This window comes from Petromyzon marinus, chromosome 1, assembly GCF_048934315.1.
Source record: "Petromyzon marinus isolate PM22_M1 ecotype Great Lakes invasive population chromosome 1, UKy_Petmar_22M1.pri1.0, whole genome shotgun sequence".
Lineage (NCBI taxonomy): Eukaryota > Metazoa > Chordata > Hyperoartia > Petromyzontiformes > Petromyzontidae > Petromyzon > Petromyzon marinus.
Window position 1 is genome coordinate 15874286 of NC_133667.1, and position 24612 is coordinate 15898897.

Below are 24612 nucleotides of genomic sequence, written 5' to 3' on the forward strand. Positions count from 1 at the left end.
CCTGGGCTCTGGGTTGTTCTTCATGCTTTTGGAGTTCCTGACCCTCTGCTCACGATAATTAAGGACCTTAATGATGGTGAGCGGGCCCGGGTAAAACTACGTGGCCGGGAGTCAGAGCCATTCCCTGTACACCTTGCAGTGCGACAGGGATGTCCTCTGGCTCCCACATTATTTCACATCTAATTTAACCACGTAGTTCGTGAAGCCTTCAATAGCTGTACCGGGGGAATGTCCATTTGCTACAGATATAATGGGGGGCTGATCGATGCCCGGGTGCGGTCAAAAGATGGCTCCCTATTGCTCAACCACGTTATGTATGCCGATGATTTGGTAATAGCTGCTCATTCAGAGGAGGAGTTGGAGACGCTGCTGCTGAGACTGGAGCGTCCCACTAAGAGATGGGGCCTTACCATCAGCCCCACCAAAACTAAGCACCTGCCTGGGTATTTTGTACCATCGGACACTCCACCCCCACAACTCCCAATCGGTGATGGGGCAGTTGTGGAGAGAGTGGAGAGTTTCCCATACCTGGGCAGTGTGCTTATGACCGGCTCCAGTTTAACAGCAGAGGTCTCACTCCGAATCAGTCGAGCGGCAATATCTTTTCATCGGTTGCGTAACGCTGTGTGGAAGCTACATGGTCTGTCGCTCCGCACTAAGCTTCAGGTCTTCTCGGCCACGGTCATCCCCTCCCTTCTCTACGCTTGCGAAACGTGGACCCCCCTAATGGAGCTTCTTTGCCAGTTAGATACATTTAGGCTGGCCTGCCTACGATCCATCCTGGGTTTAACCAGGCTGGATTGTGTGAGGAGCTCACAAATCCTTGAAAGATCTGGGCACGGTCCCATCGGTGAGCTCCTCTGGCAGGCAAGGCTGCGTTGGCTGGGTCAGGTAGCCCGCATGTCCAGCCACCGCATGCCGAAACAGCTTTTGTTCGGCCGGATCGAGGGGGCTAAATGGGCGCGGCACGGGCTAGAGAAGAGATGGAGTGACGTGGTACAGGAGGACGTGGAGCTGAGTGGACTTGCCGATGACTGGTACCAGCGGTGTCAAGATCGGCCTCTGTGGAGGAGGCTCGTGAAGGACGCTACTGGGCAGTTGGAGGCAGTCGCCCTCCAACAACAACGGCGGGTGGAGGAGCGACGCTCACAACAACGAGCGGAGCGCCGGGTGGCTAAAGCACAGCAGATTGGCACAGTAGGGGACACAGGTGGTGCATTAGCCAGTCATCTCAGTCAGTCGACCCGTGGCACCTGGGTCTGCCCCGTGACCTCCTGCCAGCGGGCGTTCGACACTTCACGTGGCCTCAAGATGCACATGGCCTGGCACAAGCGTCGTGGTGACGTCACCGCCACTTAGTGGCGAATGGCGGTTGTTGTTGTTGTGTGTGTCTGTGTGTGTACACTGTGTGTGTGCTTGTGTGTGTGTGTACACTGTGTGTGTGCTCGTGTGTCTGTGTGTGTACACTGTGTGTGTATACTGTGTGTGTGTACACTGTGTGTGTGTACACTGTGTGTGTGTACACTGTGTGTATACTGTGTGTGTGTACACTGTGTGTACACTGTGTGTGTGTACACTGTGGTGTGTGTACACTGTGTGTGTGTACACACTGTGTGTATACTGTGTGTGTGTACACAGTGTGTACACTGTGTGTGTGTACACTGTGTGTGTGTGTACACTGTGTGTATACTGTGTGTGTGTACACACTGTGTGTGTACACAGTGTGTACACTGTGTGTGTGTACACTGTGTGTGTGTACACTGTGTGTGTACACTGTGTGTGTGTATACTGTGTGTGTGTACACTGTGTGTGTACTGTGTGTGTGTACACTGTGTGTGTGTACACTGTGTGTGTGTACACTGTGTGTGTGTACACTGTGTGTGTGTACACACTGTGTGTATACTGTGTGTGTGTACACTGTGTGTGTACACAGTGTGTACACTGTGTGTGTGTACACTGTGTTTGTACACTGTGTGTGTGTACACTGGCTCTGCTCGCATACAATCAGTGAACCGCTCCCTAACCCCATGGGGGGTCCGGTAATGGACAAGAGATGAGACTGGGGAATGAGGTCATTTATGGGCAGACCGGCACAACAACAACATCAACAATATCAACAACGCCAACATCATCATCAACAACATCATCAAACAACAACCACTTCAACGACATCACCAACATCATCATCATCAACATCAAAATAACAAGATACATTAACAGCATCAACCACAAAACGACACATCAACAAAACGACTCAATAAATTTACATCAACAACATACGACACAACAACAACAATCAAAATCACCAACAACAACATTCACCAGCAACATAAACACAAAATATCCCCCCGCCCGGTATAGCCTCTAACATACTGTTGGGGCAAGTGCTGTTAGCGAGTAGCAGCAGTGCCTATGAAGGAGACAAGGACAAAGATCCCCCGTGTAGCCTCTAACAGACTGTCGGGGCAAGTGCTGTTAGCGAGTAGCAGCAGTGCCTATGAAGGAGACAAATACAAAGATCCCCCGTGTAGCCTCTCACAGACTGTCGGGGCAAGTGCTGTTAGCGAGTAGCAGCAGCGCCTATGAAGGAGACAAAGACAAAGATCCCCCGTGTAGCCTCTCACAGACTGTCGGGGCAAGTGCTGTTAGCGAGTAGCAGCAGCGCCTATGAAGGCCGGGTGATCAGCAACCACGCAAGGCCGCCTTTGTCTCACCAGCGGCGATGTTTTTACTACGCACCACCACCACCACCACTGCGTACTCGTTTAAGGCCGAGTAGACCTAGGGGAAGACACCAGGACCCGGCTCAGATGGCCCGTCAACCTGAGCGGGAATCGAACTCGGGTCGCCGGGTTACAGCGAACTGAGCATGCAACACGCACGCACGCGCCCACAAAGCACACGCTATAGATATAGAGATAAAGACAAAGGCCCCCCATGCACACACGGCTGCTGGGGTAAAGTGCTGTTATGGAGGGGCCCTGGCACGGCGCCACGAATCGGTCGGGTCTCGGTGGGGGGGCCGATTCCACGCCCCGGCCGCCTTTGTCTCCCCAGCGGTGACGTTTCACGCACCACCGTCACCGTATGCAGGGGACTCTCCCCCGACTTGCGAACATTCGACTTGCGAACATTCGACTTGCGAACTTTCAGAGATATGAACAAACCTGGTCCGTGTGTCCAGTTGCCCAATCGGACCGAGAGTCGTAAGTTCAACCGCCGTGCAATAGATGGCGGTGGTGGTGGTGGCATCTACATCTGTAGAACGTGAAGAACCAGTGGCATCTAGATCTACAGAACGTGAAGAACCAGTGGCATCTACATCTGTAAAACATGAAGAACCAGTGGCATCTACATCTACAGAACATGAAGAACTAGTGGCATCTACAGCTACAGAACATGAAGACCCAGTGGGATCTACATCTGTAAAACATGAAGAACCAGTGGCATCTACATCTACAGAACGTGACGAACCAGTGGCATCTACATCTACAGAACGTGAAGAACCGGTGGCATCTACATCTACAGAACGTGAAGAACCGGTGGCATCTACATCTGCAGAACGTGAAGAACCAGTGGCATCTACATCTATAGAACGTGAGAACCAGTGGCATCTACATCTACAGCACGTGAAGAACCAGTGGCATCTACATCTACAGAACGTGAAGAACCAGTGGCATCTACAACTACACAACGTGAAGAACCAGTGGCATCTACAACTACAGAACGTGAAGAACCAGTGGCATCTACATCTATAGAACGTGAAGAACCAGTGGCATCTACATCTACAGAACGTGAAGAACCAGTGGCATCTACATCTACAGAACGTGAAGAACCAGTGGCATCTTCATCTGCAGAACGTGAAGAGTCAGTGGCATCTACATGTGTAGAACGTGAAGAGTCAGTGGCATCTGCATAACATGAAGAACCAGTGGCATCTACATCTACAGACCGTGAAGAACCAGTGGCACCTACAGAACGTGAAGAACCAGTGGCATCTACATCTGCAGAACATGAAGAACCAGTGGCATCTACAGAACGTGAAGAACCAGTGGCATCTACATCTGCAGAACATGAAGAACCAGTGGCATCTACAGAACCTGAAAAACCACCGGCATCTACATCTGCAGAACGTGAAAAACCAGTTGCATCTACATCTACAGAACGTGAAGAACCAGTGGCATCTACATCTAGAGAACATGAAGAACCAGTGGCATCTACATCTGTAGATCGTGAAGAACCAGTGGCATCTACATCTAGAGAACATGAAGAACCAGTGGCATCTACATCTAGAGAACGTGAAGAATCAGTGGCATCTACATTTGTAGAACGTGAAGAACCAGTGGCATCTACATCTGTAGAACATGAAGAACTAGTGGCATCTACATCTACAGAACGTGAAGACCCAGTGGGATCTACATCTGTAAAACATGAAGAACCAGTGGCATCTACATCTACAGAACGTGACGAACCAGTGGCATCTACAGAACGCGAAGAACCAGTGGCATCTACATCTGTAGAACGTGAAGAACCAGTGGCATCTACATCTATAGAACGCGAAGAACCAGTGGCATCTACATCTGTAGAACGTGAAAAACTAGTGGCATCTACATCTGTAGAACGTGAAGAACCAGTGGCACCTACATCGTCAGAACGTGACGAACCAGTGGCATCTACATCTACAGAACGTGAAGAACCAGTGGCATCTACATCTGCAGAACACGAAAAACCAGTGGCATCTACATCTGTAGAATGTGAATAACTAGTGGCATCTATATCTGCAGAATGTGAAGAACCAGTGGCATCTACATCTACAGAACGTGAATAACCAGTGGCATCTACATCTGTAGAACACGAAGAACCAGTGGCATCTACATCTGTAGAATGTGAATAACTAGTGGAATCTACATCTGCAGAATGTGAAGAACCAGTGGCATCTACATCTGCAGAACGTGAAGAACCAGTTACATCTACATCTGCAGAACGTGAAGAACTAGTGGCATCTACATCTACAGAACGTGAAGAACCAGTGGCATCTACATCTGTAGAACGTGAAGAACCAGTGGCATCTATATCTGTAGAACATGAAGAACCAGTGGCATCTACATCTGCAGAACATGAAGAACCAGTGGCATCTACATCTGTAGAACATGAAGAACCAGTGGCATCTACATCTGAATAATGTGAAGAACCAGTGGCATCTACATCTACAGAACGTGAAGAACCAGTGGCATCTACATCTACAGAACGTGAAGAACCAGTGGTATCTACATCTGCAGAACGTGAATAACCAGTGGCATCTACATCTACAGAACGTGAAGAACCAGTGGCATCTACATCTACAGAACGTGAAGAACCAGTGGCATCGACATCTACAGAACGTGAAGAACCAGTGGCATCTACATTTACAGAACGTGAAGAACCAGTGGCATCTATATCTGCAGAACGTGAAGAACCAGTGGCATCTACATCTACAGAACGTGAAGAACCAGTGGCATCTACATCTACAGAACGTGAAGAACCAGTGGCATCTACATCTGCAGAACGTGAAGAAACAGTGGCATCTACATCTACAGATCGTGAAGAACCAGTGGGATCAACATCTGCAGAACGTGAAGAACCAGTGGCATCTACATCTACAGAACGTGAAGAACCAGTGGCATCTACATTTATAGAACGTGAAGAACCAGTGGCATCTACATCTACAGAACGTGAAGGACCAGTGGCATCTACATCTACAGATCGTGAAGAACCAGTGGGATCTACATCTGCAGAACGTGAAGAACCAGTGGCATCTACCTCTACAGGATAATATACAACTTGTAAAGTCATCGCCCGTTTTTAGTGTACACGCCCTACAACGGCGTTTGGAATCGACAGCGAGTAAAGTTGCGACTTGTCAACGAATCGACTCACGAACAGACACCTCCTGGAACCTAACTCGTTCGTAAGCAGAGGCCTCCCTGTACAGCAATTTCCCCGACACCCTGTATGCGCGAGAGTGGATTTGACCACACTTCACCAGGATGGGTGGTGGGGGTCCGCCGGAAACTACAAACTATTAAATAAACTAAACTGTTGTTTTTATTTTACCAGGTAAGGCCCTTTGTTCAGAAGCGACCTGGCTATCACAAACGATAGCTCAGCGAAGTGGACGGCATTATCGTCATCATCATCGTCGTCGCGTGGACATTTATAACCACAGCCAAACAACTCTCCGAACGCGTGACCGTCAGTTCTAAATTTGGAGCGGGGAAAAACCGGACGAGGACCCGGAGAAAAATCCACGCGACCACGGAGAGAGAGAGAGACACGCAAACTCTGAATATACAGCAGGCATCGTCAGGGTCGGGATTGAACCCACGACCTCCTGTATACCAGGCGAGGTATTTAACATCTCTGAGCCACCGTGATGATGATGAGAGAGAGAGAGAGACACGCAAACTCTGAATATACAGCAGGCATCGTCAGGGTTGGGATCAAACCCACGACCTCCTGTATACCAGGCGAGGTAGTTAACATCTCTGAGCCACCGTGATGATGAGAGAGAGACACGCAGACTCCAAATATACAGCAGCAGGCATCGTCAGCGTCGGGATTGAACCCACGACCACCTGCATACCTGGCGAGGTAGTCAACATCTCCCTAGCCACCTCGCCTCGTCTACGATGGGAGAGGGGGGGGGGGGGGTGGACATAGCAGACGTGGGCACATTGTACGGTACAACCAAAAGCACGTTTGGCTATGTGCGGGTGCAAAGTAAGTTCGACATACCGTTCAACACGTCGGCCTTCGCGACCATTATTATTATGATCAGCCATAAGAGGTTTTTTTTGGGGGGGGTGAGAGCACGTACATTTCAATGTTGTGTCGTTGAGCCCACCACCACCGCCCGACAGGGCCTAATGCGCAGTGTGGGGATTTGTGTCACGTGACCAGAACGTCGGACTCCGATAGGCCAATGTCGCGGTGGGGCTTACACCTCTCCGACGCACAGCCGGCGTGGAGTGCTGACACAAACCTTACTCATTGGCCGTGTCGGGTGGTGGCGGGGTTAACGACACACCTGCGTGTACCATAAGGCACAGTGGATGTTCATAATAGAGGGGGCGGGGGGGGGGTTCCGTTGGGTTAGATCGCAACCGGTGAGGGTTGTCGCGTGAACAGAACGTGGCCAATTCGTCACTAGTACAGCACTAGTGTATAGTAGTGTATAGTGTAGTGTATAGTAGTGTCGTGTATTGTATATAGTAGTGTAGTGTATAGTGTGGTGTATAGTAGTGTAATGTATTGTGTATAGTAGTGTAGTGTATAGTGTAGTGTATAGTAGTGTATAGTAGTGTAGTATATTGTGTATAGTAGTGTAGTGTATAGTAGTGTAGTATATTGTGTATAGTAGTGTAGTGTATAGTGTAGTGTATAGTAGTGTACTGTGCAGTGTCTAGTGTAGTGTATAGTAGGGTAGTGTATTGTTTATAGTAGTGTAGTGTATAGTAGTGTATAGTAGTATAGTGTATAGTGTAGTGTATAGTAGTGTATTGTGCATAGTAGTGTAATGTATAGTAGTGTAGTGTGTATAGTAGTGTAGTGTATAGTGTAGTGTATAGTAGTATAGTGTATAGTGTAGTGTATAGTAGTGTATAGTAGTGTAGTGTATTGTGTATAGCAGTGTATAGTAATGTATAGTAATGTAGTGTAGTTTACTAGTACAGCACACCGGTGTGTTGTAGAGCCAAGTCACAACATTTACAATCCGAGTAACGACGTTTCGCCAATAATTACAACCAGCTTCATCAGGCGACAGCCAGATTTGTGGATAAGTCCGCCTGTTTCGCCCCTTATACAGAGGCAGAGATGTGTTGACCACACTTCTGCGCTCTTACACAATGTGGGGGGTGGGATGGTGGATTACTCAGGCAACGTACATGATGCGTGTGCATTATGCGAGCCCTTTGCTCTCATCCTTTCTATCCATTGTGTGTTCTGTCTACGTGACAACCCTCACTAGTTGGCTGCGTCGGGTGGTGGCGGGCTTTAACGACACAACAGTAACACATTTAAAGCGTACCGACCCCGACAAAACAAAACAACAACAAACAAAAAAACCAACCCCACTATCGTGGATAATATTGGTCGCGAAAGCCCACGTGTTAAACTCACAGGAGAGCCATAATAGAGGCTTTTGGGTCGATGTTTGCAACAACAACAACAAAGTAGATGTCTGCAACAACTGCTGCCCTGTCTATTGCTTCCGCGATAAATTCAACCCCCCGCAGCGAGCCAATAGCAGCCTCTGTGCTGGAAACATTGCAGACGGTGCGGCCACGCGGAGTGGCGACTGTGGCACATTGCAACAACGGTGGACCCACATGGTGCACGCACAGAGACGCATCGAGATACGTGGGATAGCTATAGACACGCATGGAGACCCATAAAGACTCGCAGAGAATGCACAGAGAGCCACAGAAATGCGTTGAAGACAAGCGGCAGGCAGGGGTGGGAGGGTCGCTACGCAACCAAAACTCTGGGCCACCGAGCAGACCTGACGAGACTCATAGAGACTCATAGAGACTCATAGAGACTCACAGAGACTCATAGAGACTCACAGAGACTCATAGAGAATCATAGAGACTCATAGAGACTCACAGAGAATCATAGAGACTCACAGAGACTCATAGAGACTCACAGAGACTCACAGAGACTCAGAGACTCACAGAGACTCACAGAGACTCATAGAGACTCACAGAGACTCATAGAGACTCACAGAGGCTCATAGAGACTCATAGAGACTCAGAGACTCACAGAGAATCATAGAGACTCATAGAGACTCACAGAGACTCATAGAGACTCACAGAGACTCATAGAGACTCACAGAGACTCACAGAGACTCATAGAGACTCACAGAGACTCATAGAGAATCAGAGACTCACAGAGACTCATAGAGACTCATAGAGACTCACAGAGACTCATAGAGACTCACAGAGAATCATAGAGACTCACAGAGACTCACAGAGACTCATAGAGACTCACAGAGAATCATAGAGACTCACAGAGACTCACAGAGGCTCATAGAGACTCATATAGACTCATAGAGACGCACAGAGAATCATAGAGACTCACAGAGAATCACAGAGACTCACAGAGACTCACAGAGACTCATAGAGACTCACACAGAATCATAGAGACTCACAGAGAATCATAGAGACTCACAGAGACTCACAGAGAATCATAGAGAATCATAGAGACTCACAGAGAATCATAGAGACTCATAGAGACTCATAGAGACTCACAGAGAATCATAGAGATTCACAGAGAATCATAGAGACTCACAGAGAATCATAGAGACTCACAGAGATTCACAGAGACTCACAGAGACTTACAGAGACTCACAGAGACTCATAGAGACTCACAGAGAATCATAGAGACTCATAGAGACTCATAGAGACTCACAGAGAATCATAGAGACTCACAGAGATTCATAGAGACTCACAGAGAATCATAGAGACTCACAGAGACTCATAGAGACTCACAGAGACTCACAGAGACTCATAGAGACTCATAGAGACTCACAGAGAATCATAGAGACTCACAGAGACTCATAGAGACTCACAGAGAATCATAGAGACTCACAGAGACTCACAGAGACTCATAGAGACTCACAGAGAATCATAGAGACTCACAGAGACTCACAGAGACTAACAGAGACTCACAGAGAATCATAGAGACTCAGAGACTCATAGAGACTCACAGAGATTCATAGAGACTCGCAGAGACTCACAGAGACTCATAGAGACTCACAGAGACTCACAAAGACTCATAGAGACTCGCAGAGACTCACATAGACATGTAGAGACTCACAGAGATACAGAGACACACGTAGGTATAACACAGAGACCCGTAGAGATACGTAAAAGATACATAAATATACATCGAAACCCATAGAGATACAGTGACTCGTACAGGCGTACAGACAGAGACTCAGAGAGATACATAGAGACCCATAGAGATACACAGATACCCGTAGAGATGCACAGAGACCCGTAGAGATGCATGGAGACCCGTAGAGATATATAGAAACACGGAGAGACCCACAGAGATACATAGAGACCCGTAGAGATACATAGAGACCCGTAGACATGCATAGAGACACGTAGAGATATAGAGACACGGAGAGACCCAGAGATACACAGAGACCCGTAGAGATGTATAGAGACCCATAGAGATACATAGAGACCCACAGAGATACACAGAGACCCGTAGAGATGTATAGAGACGCATAGAGATACATAGAGACCCGTAGAGACGCATAGAGACCTGTAGATGTGCATTGAAGATGAGTCATAGGCGTCTAACTGTGGCCATGTAACCCACACTTTGAACCACAGAGTAAACCCATAGAGACCCATAGAGACCCATAGAGATACATAGAGACCCACAGAGACACACAGAGATACAGACTCATAGGAACTCACAGATACACACAGAGCAATACATAGAGATGCGTTAAAGACACAGCGACGGTAGTGTGAATGTGGCCATGCAACCCAAACTATGGACCCAAAGAGTGAACCCGCTGTGGTAGTCTATGGTTGTCTGCACTCCTTCAACGCAGGAGGAGGAACGGCGACACGACACAAACTATCTTTCTCTCCCACAGAGACCCATGGACTCCCACAGAGACCCATCGACTCACACAGAGACCCACAGACTCACACAGAGACCCACAGACTCCCACAGAGACCCATCGACTCACACAGAGACCCACAGACTCCCACAGAGACTCACAGACTCACACAGAGACCCATCGACTCACACAGAGACCCACAGACTCACACAGAGACCCACAGACTCCCACAGAGACCCATCGACTCACACAGAGACCCATCGACTCACACAGAGACCCACAGACTCACACAGAGACACATCGACTCACACAGAGACCCATCGACTCACACAGAAATCCATAGCCTCACCATTCTGGCAAATTGCCCGATGAAGCTGGATGTAATTACCAGCGAAACGTCGTTCTCAAATTTTAAATGATGTTGATTCACTCTTCAACACACTGGTGGGCTAAAGTAGTGAACTATTTGTCCTTTGTAAACGTGACACTTTTTTTACTGATTGGCTGTGTCGGGGTGGTGGAGGGTTACGACACATTTTTGAATAACGCAATCTAAACCAAAAATCTTTATTATGAATAATATTGGTCGCGAAATCCTACGCATTGAACATACAGAGAGACACATAAATTCACACAGAGACCCCTCGAATCACACAGACCCATAGACTCACACAGAGAACCATAGACTCACACAGAGACCCATAGACTCACACTGAGATCCATACACTCACACAGATATCCATAGACTTACACAGAGATCCCTAGACTCACACACACAGAGACCCGTAGACTCACACACACGGAGATCCATACACTCACACAGAGATCCATAGACTCACACAGAGACCCATAGACTCACACAGAGATCCATAGACTGACACAGAGATCCATAGACTGACACACAGATCGATAGACTCACACAGAGACCCATCGTTTGCTGTCCTCCCTCGGATTAGCACGGTGTGGCTACGTACGGTGCGAAAGAGGTTTCAACATACGTACACACAAACACTGCCACCCAAGGGCGACCGGCGGCAATTGTGATTGGTGGACAACAGCGATGGATTTGTTGAATCCAACTGTGCGGTGAACCTCGGCGTGATGATCGGATGGAGCTGATGGCCACGGTGGCTGATCAATAAGTTAGGAGGGCATCGATAGGGTGCCCAACATACTGCAAACAAAGGCAAAGGATTGTTCCCACCGTATAGCCTTCACCGGCCGCTGGGGCAAGTGCCATTAGCGAGCAGCAACTACGAAGGGCCGGCAGTGTGGCACACGAGGGGGTGTGGCGGACCGGCACCACCACACCCGGCCGCCTTTGTCTCCCTAGTGGCGATATCTATGTGTAGCACAAGGTACCTTACTCATTTGAGGCCGAGTCGACCTAGGGCAGGCCACGGGGCCGATTCAGATAGTCACAGACCCAGTGTCATCCAGAGTGTCACAGACCCAGTGTCACCCACAGTGTCACAGTCACAGACCCAGTGTCACCCACAGTGTCACAGACCCAGTGTCATCCACAGTGTCACAGACCCAGTGTCATACACAGTGTCACAGTCACAGTCCCAGTGTCACCCACAGTGTCACAGACCCAGTGTCACCCACAGTGCCACAGACCCAGTGTCACCCACAGTGTCACAGTCCCAGTGTCACCCACAGTGTCACAGACCCAGCGTCACCCACAGTGTCACAGACCCAGTGTCACCCAGTGTCACAGACCCAGTGTCACCCACAGTGTCACAGTCCCAGTGTCACCCACAGTGTCACAGCCACAGACCCAGTGTCATCCACAGTCACAGACCCAGTGTCATCCACAGTGTCACAGGCCCAGTGTCATCCACAGTCACAGACCCAGTGTCACCCACAGTGTCACAGACCCAGTGTCATCCACAGTGTCACAGACCCAGTGTCATCCACAGTCACAGACACAGTGTCACCCACAGTGTCACAGACCCAGTGTCATCCACAGTGTCACAGTGTCATCCACAGTGTCACAGACCCAGTGTCATCCACAGTGTCACAGACCCAGTGTCACCCACAGTGTCACAGACCCAGTGTCACCCACAGTGTCACAGACCCAGTGTCACCCACAGTGTCACAGACCCAGTGTCACCCACAGTGTCACAGACCCAGTGTCACCCACAGTGTCACAGACACAGTGTCATCCACAGTGTCACAGACCCAGCGTCACAGTCACAGACTCAGCGTCATCCACAGTGTCACAGTCACAGACCCAGTGTCATCCACAGTGTCACAGACCCAGTGTCACCCACAGTGTCACAGACCCAGTGTCATTCACAGTGTCACAGACCCAGTGTCATCCACAGTCACAGACCCAGTGTCACCCACAGTGTCACAGTCACAGTGTCACCCACAGTGTCACAGACCCAGTGTCACCCACAGTGTCACAGACCCAGTGTCACCCACAGTGTCACAGTCACAGTGTCACCCACAGTGTCACAGACCCAGTGTCATCCACAGTGTCACAGTCACAGTGTCACCCACAGTGTCACCGACCCAGTGTCATCCACAGTGTCACAGTCACAGTGTCACCCACAGTGTCACCGACCCAGTGTCATCCACAGTGTCACAGTCACAGACCCAGCGTCACCCACAGTGTCACAGACCCAGTGTCACCCACAGTGTCACAGACCCAGTGTCACCCACAGTGTCACAGACCCAGTGTCATCCGCAGTGTCACAGTCACAGACCCAGCGTCATCCACAGTGTCACAGACCCAGTGTCATCCACAGTGTCACAGACCCAGTGTCACCCACAGTGTCACAGACCCAGTGTCACCCACAGTGTCACAGACCCAGTGTCACCCACAGTGTCACAGACCCAGTGTCATCCACAGTGTCACAGTCACAGACCCAGTGTCACCCACAGTGTCACAGACCCAGTGTCATCCACAGTGTCACAGACCCAGTGTCATCCACAGTGTCACAGACCCAGCGTCATCCATAGTGTCACAGACCCAGCATCACCCACAGTGTCACAGACCCAGTGTTACCCACAGTGTCACAGACACAGTGTCATCCACAGTGTCACAGACCCAGCGTCACAGTCACAGACTCAGCGTCATCCACAGTGTCACAGTCACAGACCCAGTGTCATCCACAGTGTCACAGACCCAGTGTCACCCACAGTGTCACAGACCCAGTGTCATTCACAGTGTCACAGACCCAGTGTCATCCACAGTCACAGACCCAGTGTCACCCACAGTGTCACAGTCACAGTGTCACCCACAGTGTCACAGACCCAGTGTCACCCACAGTGTCACAGACCCAGTGTCACCCACAGTGTCACAGACCCAGTGTCACCCACAGTGTCACAGTCACAGTGTCACCCACAGTGTCACAGACCCAGTGTCATCCACAGTGTCACAGTCACAGTGTCACCCACAGTGTCACCGACCCAGTGTCATCCACAGTGTCACAGTCACAGTGTCACCCACAGTGTCACCGACCCAGTGTCATCCACAGTGTCACAGTCACAGACCCAGCGTCACCCACAGTGTCACAGACCCAGTGTCACCCACAGTGTCACAGACCCAGTGTCACCCACAGTGTCACAAACCCAGTGTCATCCGCAGTGTCACAGTCACAGACCCAGCGTCATCCACAGTGTCACAGACCCAGTGTCATCCACAGTGTCACAGACCCAGTGTCACCCACAGTGTCACAGACCCAGTGTCACCCACAGTGTCACAGACCCAGTGTCACCCACAGTGTCACAGACCCAGTGTCACCCACAGTGTCACAGACCCAGTGTCACCCACAGTGTCACAGACCCAGTGTCATCCACAGTGTCACAGTCACAGACCCAGTGTCACCCACAGTGTCACAGACCCAGTGTCATCCACAGTGTCACAGACCCAGTGTCATCCACAGTGTCACAGACCCAGCGTCATCCATAGTGTCACAGACCCAGCATCACCCACAGTGTCACAGACCCAGTGTCACCCACAGTGTCACAGTCACAGACCCAGTGTCACCCACAGTGTCACAGTCACAGTGTCACCCACAGTGTCACCCACCCAGTGTCACCCACAGTGTCACCCACAGTGTCACCCACCCAGTGTCACCCACAGTGTCACCCACAGTGTCACCCACCCAGTGTCACCCACAGTGTCACAGACCCAGCGTCATCCAAGCCCTGGGCGCTACCTCTGGCCCTGATCCCTGTCCCTAGCCCTAGCCCTGCCCCCCCCGTGTCCGCACCAGGTCTGCGCGACGGTGAAGCGACGCCGCTGGTGGATGCTCCTGTTCATGAGCAGCTTGCGGAAGAGGCTCGGCGAGCAGCGCGGTGAGCAGCGAGGGGACGGCGCCGGCGAGTCGCGGGGGGACGGCGGCGTGGCCCCCCCCGTGGCCGTCAGCCCCCCTCCAGGCAGGCCCGCCACGCCGAGCCGCAGTCTCTCCAGGGGCTCGCCGCTCGCGGTTTCCGACATCGCCGCTCGGCACCAACCCCCCCGCCCGCCACCCCCGGGAGTTGGACTCCCCCTGGCTGGAGTAGCCGGGTCGGCCGCCTGCCTGGCTGGATAGCTGGGTGGCTGGATAACTGGCTAGCTGGGTGACTAGCTGGGTGGCTGGATAGCTGGGTGGCTGGGTGACTAGCTGGGTGGCTGGGTAGCTGGCTAGCTGGGTGACTAGCTGGGTGGCTGGATAGCTGGGTGGCTGGGTGACTAGCTGGGTGGCTGGCGAGCTGGGTAGCTGGCTGGCTAGCTGGGTGACTAGCTGGGTGGCTGGCGAGCTGGGTAGCTGGCTGGCTGGCTAGCTGGGTGACTAGCTGGCTGGCTGGCTAGCTGGCTAGCTGGGTAGCTGGCTAGTTGGATGGCTGGCTAGCTGGGTAGCTGGCTGGGTAGCTGGCTAGTTGGATGGCTGGCTAACTGGGTGGCTGGCTAGCTGGCTAGTTGGGTGGCTGGATAGCTGGGTAGCTGGCTAGCTGGGTAGCTGGGTAGTTGGGTGGCTGGCTAGCTGGGTAGCTGGCTAGCTGGGTAGCTGGCTAGCTGGGTAGCTGGGTAGCTGGGTAGCTGGCTATTTGGATGGCTGGATAGCTGGCTGGCTAGCTGGGTGACTGGCTAGTTGGCTGGCTGGGTGGCTGGCTGCCTGGCCGGCTGGATGGCTGGCTTATCTGGCTACCTGCCTGGATGGCAGCCTGCCTGCCTGGCCGTCTGGGTAGATGGCTAGCTGGCTGGATGGCTGCGGACTGGGTGGGCGATTGACTAGCTGGCTGGGTGACCGAGTAGGTCCCTGATTGACTGACTAGTTGGGTGACTATTTGGCTGGGTGACTGACTAGCTGGGTGACTGACTAGCTGGGTGACCGACTAGCTGGGTGACTGACTAGCTGGGTGATGGACTGGGCACGTGACCGACTAGCTGGGTGACTGACTAGCTGGGTGACTGACTAACTGACCAGCCGACTCGCCGGCTGAACGAGCAACTGAGTGACTTGTCGTTGCTGGTGGTGGCCGGCTGGCTGGCTTTGACTAGATGACTTGCCGACCGGCTGAACAGATGACTGACCAGCCGTCCTGATCATTGACTTGACGAGTGACTTTGTAGAGGGGGGTGGGGGGCGTTTGGGGTTGGTGGTGATGATCGGCCCGGAGCGAGGAAGCCCAATGGCCAAGCGGGTCCAGGCGGTTGTTGTTGTTGGTGGTTGGTTGTTGGTTGTTGTTGTTGGTGGTGGTGGTCTGGTCTCCCGCTTCCGGACCAGCTTCACGGTCGACTCGGGGGCATCGTGACCCGATGGTTGACGCCCTCCCTGCCGGCATCAAAGGACGACTCCTTGGGCTGGACGACGCTGGCGGCAGCAGCAGCAGCAGCAGGAGGAGGTTGCAGAGGGCGAGAGTCTTCGTTGTGTCCACACACTCCGTACCCACTTCTTATTTCTGGCTTCGAGTCATCGTGAAACCTCTTACACCTCTTACACCTCTTCCACCACCTCTTCTTCTTCTTCCCCGCTCGTCCGTCCCACTGCCTGGACCGATATCTCTCCGGGGGTGATGTGGTGGTGCTTGCTGCTGCTGCTGCTGGTGGTGGTGATGGTTGTTGTTGTTGTTGTCAGCTGTGGGTCTCTATATCAAGTTGGTGCTGTGTCCCCCACCCCACACACACCCCACCTGCACTGTGTTGTCTCTCTCTGTTGTCTCTCTACCACTGTGTTGTCTCTGTGTTGTCTGTGTTGTCTCTCTCCCACTGTGTTGTCTCTCTCTCTGTGTTGTCTCTCTCTCTGTGTTGTCTCTCTCTCTCTGTGTTGTCTCTCTCTGTGTTGTCTCTCTCTCTCTGTGTTGTCTCTCTCTGTGTTGTCTCTCTCTGTGTTGTCTCTCTCTCTCTCTCTGTGTTGTCTCTCCCACTGTGGTGTCTCTGTGTTGTCTCTGTGTCCGTCTCTCTCCCACTGCGTTGTCTCTCTCTCTGTGTGTCCGTCTCTCGCCGTCTCCCCGGCGCCTATGTCTCTCACTTAACAACAACAATAACAACAACAATAATAATATCGCTGCGGGTTCACTCTGCCTCCACTTCGGCTCGATCTGCGAGGACACATCTCTCTCTCTCTGCCTGAAGCCCCGTGAGCTTCACCTCTTCCTCCCTCTCTCTCTCTCTGCACCCCCTCCACCACCACCTCTCTCCCCCGCTGTCTTATTGTGTTATGAGCCGAGCAACACGCATGCACATCAATGCTGCTGCTGCTCTCTCAAGCCCGCTACCCCCTCTCCCTCCCTCCCCCCCACTCCCCCCACTCCCCCTCTCTCTACTCCTATCTCCTGCTCCCTGCTCTCCCCTCCCTCTCCTCTCTCTCCCTCCCCCCTCCCTCTCCTCTCTCTCCCTCTACTCCTATCTCCTGCCCCCTCTCTCTTCCCCCCCACTCCCTCTCTCTACTCCCCCCCACTCCCTCTCTCTCTTCCCACCCCCACTCCCTCCCTCTCTCTCTACCCCCCCACTCCCTCTCTTCCCCCCACTCCCTCTCCCCCCCACTCCCTCTCTCTCTCCCTCCCACTCCCCCCCACCCCCACTCCCTCTCTCTCTTCCCCCCACTCCCTCTCTCTCTACTCCCCCCCACTCCCTCCCTCTCTCTTCCCCCCACTCCCTCTCTCTATCCCCCCCCCACTCCCTCTCTCTACCCCCCCCACTCCCTCTCTCTACCCCCCCACTCCCTCTCTCTACCCCCCCACTCCCTCTCTCTCTCTACTCCCCCCACTCCATCTCTCTTCCCCCCCCACTTCCTCTCTCTACCCCCCCACTCCCTCTCTCTACTCCCCCACTCCCTCTCTCTCTCTACTCCCCCCCACTCCCTCTCTCTCTCTACTCCCCCCCACTCCCTCTCTCTTCCCCCCACTCCCTCTCTCTTCCCCCCACTCCCTCTCTCTTCCCCCCACTCCCTCTCTCTACCCCCCCCACTCCATCTCTCTACCCCCCCCCACTCCCTCTCTCTCTCTACTCCCCCCCACTCCCTCTCTCTTCCCCCCACTCCCTCTCTCTCTTCCCCCCACTCCCTCTCTCCCCCCCCACTCCCTCTCTCTACCCCCCCCCACTCCCTCTCTCTCCCCCCCCCCACTCCCTCTCTCTCCCCCCCCCCCCACTCCCTCTCTCTCTCCTCCCCCACTCCCTCTCTCTCTACTCCCCCCCACTCCCTCCCTCTCTTCCCCCCCACTCCCTCTCCCTCTACTCCCCCCCACTCCCTCCCACTCTTCCCCCCCACTCCCTCTCTCTCTACTCCTCCCCTCTCTTCCCCCCACTCCCTCTCTACCCCCCCCCCTCTCTCTCTACCCCCCCCCTCTCTCTCTACTCCTCCCCTCCCTCCCTCTCTCTCTCCGGGTCTCCCCCCTCCCCTCATCTCCCCCCCCTCTCTCCCGCACGATCACTGCTCCCTTTCTCTTTCAATGCTCCCAACTCTCCCTCTCTCTGCCTCGCTCTCTCCTTTCTCTCCCCAGCACTATTGTTTCCCCTTTTAATTGCTCCCCCACCTCTCTCTCTATCCCTCTCTCTAGCATCTCTATCATCTCTCTATCATCATCTCTCTATCATCATCTCTCTCTCTCTATTAAGCGTGTATTTGTGTAGCTGGTGACTTTGTGCGTTTCATATCGGAATCGCCTCCCGTGCTGTTGCTGCTGGCGGCAATAAAAGTTGTTTCAAAGCCAAGTCTCTCTATCATCTCTCTCTATAATCTCTCTCCATCATCATCTCTCTATATCATCTCTCTATCATCTCTCTATCATCTCATCTCTCTCTAGCCCCACCGGTACTTACGCTGCCAGCGACCCACACCAATGTTTCCGCCTTTTGGGGGACATCTTCAGGAAACTGGGGGTGCCCTTCTCCAACAGCAGCTTCGTATATGGGGTGGTGCCTTACGTGGCTAACAAGCGCCATGACCTCGCCAACTTCGCCTGTGCTCAGGCGAAGTTGGCGGTGTACAGAACGAGGAAGAAGATGCTGCAAGGTGACACTGACGGCTGCTCTGTGCTGCTTCCAGTGTTCAGGGGCCTGCTCAAGGCGCGGCTCCGGCTGGAGCACGCCACGTACCACACACACGTGTCGGTGATGTGCAGCGCGTCTTCTTAGAACGCTGGGGAGCCGGACAAGCCCCTCTCTGTACCGGCGTGCACGGCACCACCCCACGTGTTCACCTTCTGAAGCGCTCGCTCGTCACCGTGACGTGAGCGATGACCACCACCACCACGTGACTTTTATTTTGTGTTGTGCACGGTGTATTTAGCGCCAGAGCACGTGGATTTATAGCGTGTTTGTTTGTGTTGCTGATGACTTTGTGTATTTCATATCGGAATCGCCTCCATTGCTGTTGCTGCTGGCGGCAATAAAAGTTGTTTTAAAGTAAAAAAAGTCTCTCTGTCTCTCTATCCGTCTATCGCCGCACACCAAAGTGTGTGCCTATGATGGCCTATTGCCCAAAACGTCGTACGTGAGATATGTTTCCCATTTTCAAGGCCACGCGCAGTCGTCGTCGTCGTCATCGTTGTTAGTCTTGCTTTTAATTACGAACGAGTCTTAATCAGAAAATGTACATAAATACTGCACGAGGAATCCGATGAGCTATAAAGCTCTTCCACCCCCCTCCCACCCCCGCCACAGATGTCCAGCTGGACTGGGTCAGAACGTGACAACAACAACAACAACCATCACATAAACACAATGGAGGAGTGCAAAGTATGAGAAGGGAAAGCAAAATCGTTTTAAACCAAGTAGGAACGTGACGCTCGGCGAGTTTTTAATTAGCCACGTAAAAGCCCACTGCAGTTATTTGGCTTATTTTTCAGAAGCGAACTGGGTATACACACACATTATAGTACACACACACACTATAGTATACACACATTATAGTAAACACACACACATTATAGTACACACACACATTATAGTACACACACACTATAGTATACACACACATTATAGTACACACACACACTATAGTATACACACACATTATAGTAAACACACACATTATAGTACACACACACTATAGTACACACACACATTATAGTACACACACACATTATAGTACACACACACACATTATAGTACACACACACACTATAGTATACACACACATTATAGTAAACACACACACACATTATAGTACACACACATTATAGTAAACACACACATTATAGTACACACACACATTATAGTACACACACATTATAGTACACACACACACATTATAGTACACACACACTATAGTACACACACACACATAGTACACACACACATAGTACACACACATTATAGTACACACACACATTATAGTACACACACACATTATGGTGCGTACACACACACATTATAGTACACACACTATAGTGTGTACTCACACACACACAATGTGTACACACACAAGGTGTACACAAACAATATGTACACATTTCGATTTAAAGCTTTCGTGACTGCAATGATTCATCTTCTTTGGTTCTTTCGGTAAAGTCACGTAGAATGATAATAAAATAATAAATTGATAAAATAAAATAACACAATAATATTCTCACGACGTTTCGGCCACAACACAAGCGGCCTTCATCAGGTGAAGGGGGCGAGACTGTCTGGTAGGACAGCGCTGGAGTGAAAGAGCCACGTTCAGATCACGGCCTTTAAGCTGCTGTGGCCGAAACGTCGTGAGAATATTATTGTGTTATTTTATTTTATCAATTTATTATTTTATTATCATTCTACGTGACTTTACCGAAAGAACCAAAGAAGAATATGTACACACACACACTATAGTACATATGTACACACACATACAATGTACACACACATATACACTACAGTGTATATGTGTGTGTACACACATATACACTATAGTGTAGTATATGAGTACAGTAATAAACATATACAATGTGTACATACACAAAGACAAAGATCCCCCGTGTAGCCTTCCCAGACTGTTTGGGGCAAGTGCTGTTAGCGAGCACTTAGAAAGGCCGGCCAGCGACCCCGCCCGGCCGCCTTTGTCTCCCCAGTGGCGATGTTCACTCCACACCGCCTCATTTGAGTCTGAGTCGACCTAGGGGAGGCCCGGGACCGGTTCAGATAATCGTCACTGGTGTTGGCCGTGAGCGGGAATCGAACCCGGGTCGCCAGGTTCATAGCGCAGCGCGCTAACCGCTACACTACCGCTCCCCACACACATACACACATACAGATACACACACACAGATACTGACACACACACAGATACTGACACACACACAGACACACAGAGATACACACACATACAGATACACACAGATACTGACATACACACAGATACTGACACACACACAGACACACAGAGATACACACACACATACAGATACACACACAGATACTGACATACACACAGATACTGACACACACACAGACACACAGAGATACACAAACACATACAGATACACACATACAGATACTGACACACACACAGACATACATAGATACACACAGACAGAGATACACACACAGATACAAAGACACACACACACACAGACACGCAACCCGTACTCAGAACTTCAGCTGTTCTGTCTGCCTTCTGTATGCCAGCAAAACAGTTTCCCCATCCGGCACACCACATCCTGTATACACCAGCGGTGGCGCTCACCACGTCCACACACAAACCGCTTGAGTGGCGGTGACGTCAACAAGTGCGGGGGGGGGGGCGGGGCCTGCGCCAGGCTAGGTGCACCTCGAGACAGCGCGTCAAGGGTCAAAGGGTGCTGCTCACAGGAGTGTCACGCAGAGACCCACAGAGACCCATAGAGACCCACAGAGACCCATAGAGACCCATAGACTCACGTAGAGACCCGTAGAGACCCACAGAGACCCATAGAGACCCATAGACTCACATAGAGACCCATAGAGACCCACAGAGACCCATAGAGACCCATAGACTCACATAGAGACCCATAGACTCACGTAGAGACCCGTAGAGACCCACAGAGACCCATAAAGACCCATAAAGACCCATAGACTCACATAGAGACCCATAGAGACCCACAGAGACCCATAGAGACCCATAGACTCACATAGAGACCCACAGAGACCCACAGAGACCCATAGACTAACACAGAGACCCATAGAGACCCATAGAGACCCATAGACTCACATAGAGACCCACAGAGACCTACAGAGACCCATAGACTCACACAGAGACCCAGAGACCCATAGAGACCCATAGACTCACATAGAGACCCATAGACTCACATAGAGACCCGTAGAGACCCATAGAGACCCATAGAGACCCATAGAGACCCATAGACTCACATAGAGACCCACAGAGACCCACAGAGACCCATAGAGACCCATAGACTCACGTAGAGACCCGTAGAGACCCACAGAGACCCATAGAGACCCATAGACTCACATAGAGACCCATAGAGACCCACAGAGACCCATAGAGACCCATAGACTCACATAGAGACCCACAGAGACCCACAGAGACCCATAGACTAACACAGAGACCCATAGAGACCCATAGAGACCCATAGACTCACATAGAGACCCATAGACTCACATAGAGACCCATAGAGACCCACAGAGACCCATAGAGACCCATAGACTCAGATAGAGACCCACAGAGACCCATAGACTCACACAGAGACCCATAGACTCACATAGAGACCCATTGACTCACACTCTCTCTTCCTACTCAATGTCGCTCTCTCTTGCTCTCTCTCGCTTTTTTTAACTACGACAAGTGCTGCATCTGCACGCAGCCCTTCCCACAGTCAAACGGCCTCCGATGGGTAGCTCACAATCTGCACGCACAGAGCTCTCCGTCATCTGCCACCGAGCACACGGCCTCCTCCAGCGCCCACTGCTCCTTGAAGGCCGGCACGGCGTGGGTCAGCCACGCATGGCGGAACTCCAGCCACACCCTGGCTCCGACCAGAGCGCGGAAGATGCCCAGGCTACTGGCTGGACGTTTCCCCTCCAGGGCCACCTTCCTCGCCCTGTATACGGCGAGCCTGGCGTAGCCGACGAGCACGCTGACCAGCCCCTGAAAGTGTTGGGGTCCGTCGCCCTTCGGGTATCCAAAGATGAGGACCATCGGGGCTGTCTCCCCCTCTCTGTGTGTCCATCTCTGTGTCTATCTCCCTGTCTCTCTCTGTGTCTCTCTCTCTGTATCTCTCTCTGTGTGTCTCTGTCTCTCTCTCTCTCTCTCTGTGTCTCTCTCTCTGTCTCTCTCTCTCTCTGTGTCTCTCTCCCTGTCTCTCTCTCTGTCTCTCTCCCTGTCTCTCTCTCCCTGTCTCTCTCTCTCTCTGTGTCTCTCTCCCTGTCTCTCTCTCTGTGTCTCTGTCCCTGTCTCTCTCTCCCTGTCTCTCTTTTTCTGTGATGGTTTTTTTGTTAATGTTCATTGGTCACCAGGCTGAGAACTTCAACACGCTACACCTGAGAATCCGGTTTAATCACAGGCAGCTACCTGGATTCGAACCCAGTCAAAACGCCCTGACCTCTGAGCCCCCTGGGGACCTCATCACCAAGCAGCCTCAAAGCCAATGTAGCCAAGTTATTTAGAGGGGGTGAGTGATGCAACATCACCGGTCTCTCAAAGCCGAGTTGACTTCGTAAGGGTTCAGACTGGATTAGAAGTTGGTCCGTGCAGAAGCGGTGTGCACAGCATTGGAAGTACGCCTCCACACGGCGGTTCTGGCCAGGAGGTTTGAAAATCAGAGAACAGTCCAACGAGCAGGCATTTGAACGTGTGCGTAGAGACAACATCAGAATATTGGCCCCCAGATGCTGATGGCTGGCTCGTACGGATGGTAACATTGATCAGTGAGCACACTTGCTTGAATTTGGCCCGAACCTTGTCCAGGTTTTCCATCAGCTCAGGATGGGTCGCATCCTGGATCGGACAGGTGCGGATGAGCCAAGGATGGCACCCTCCTCCAAAGCCTTGAGTTTCCGGCTTGACTGGGCATCGCTTTCACCTCATCTTTGCAGCAGGCTCTGCCAGGCAATCGTGAAGCCATAGCAGAATGCTACCTGGGCCGCGATGGCGTCTCTCTGCCTGACGCTGAGCTGCCACCCCTCCTGCTCGTGACCCTTGACCTGTATCTGTTCCGGAACCATCACGGACGAGGTCGAAAATATCCCAAGCGACGTGTCCGTGATTGTCCATGGATTACAGCCTCCCCCTGCCTCGCCGTCATATATTATGAATTTATTTACGCGTGCGAGTGTGTCACTGTGGTAATGTTAATTGTTGCAACAGTGCCAGACTTTAATATTCTCGCTCGGCTTGCCCTGCCGCGTCATGCCGACAGCTCGTGTCGCCCCCCCACCCCACCTCTCTATCTCTCTCTGTCTATCTCCCTGTCTCTCTCTCTCTCTGTGTCTCTCTCCCTGTCTCTCTCTCCCTGTATCTCTCTGTCTATCTCCCTGTCTCTCTCTCTGTCTATCTCCCTGTCTCTCTCTCTCTCTCTCTGTCTCTCTCCCTGTCTCTCTCTCCCTGTCTCTTTCTCTCCCTGTCTCTCTCTCTGTCTCT

The 24612-nt window shown here is 51.7% G+C and overlaps 2 protein-coding genes across 4 annotated transcripts in view; both read right to left on the reverse strand.

Moving 5' to 3' along the window:
• The window catches only part of LOC142922810 (uncharacterized), a 14895-nt gene extending 187 nt beyond the window's left edge, over positions 1–14708 (reverse strand). The window contains exons 1-2 of the mRNA XM_076063759.1: positions 11013–14708; positions 1–10968 (exon numbers count right to left, since the gene is read on the reverse strand). The exon at positions 1–10968 is cut by the window's left edge and continues 187 nt beyond it. Of these exons, the coding sequence (XP_075919874.1) occupies positions 3589–5832 (2244 nt within the window). The 5' untranslated portion in view covers positions 5833–10968; positions 11013–14708 and the 3' untranslated portion in view covers positions 1–3588. The remainder of the gene's footprint in view (positions 10969–11012) is intronic.
• LOC116941629 (3',5'-cyclic-AMP phosphodiesterase 4C-like) overlaps positions 1–24612 on the reverse strand; it is a 197578-nt gene that overhangs the window by 130102 nt on the left and 42864 nt on the right. For 2 of the 3 annotated variants that reach the window (XM_076063642.1, XM_076063586.1), the window contains exon 1: positions 14851–17245. The exons of the other annotated variant lie outside the window; for it this stretch is intronic. In XM_076063642.1, coding sequence (XP_075919757.1) covers positions 14851–15077 — 227 coding nt within the window. In that variant the 5' untranslated portion in view covers positions 15078–17245. Of the gene's footprint in view, positions 1–14850; positions 17246–24612 lie in introns of those variants that run through there. 3 annotated transcript variants of the gene reach the window in all.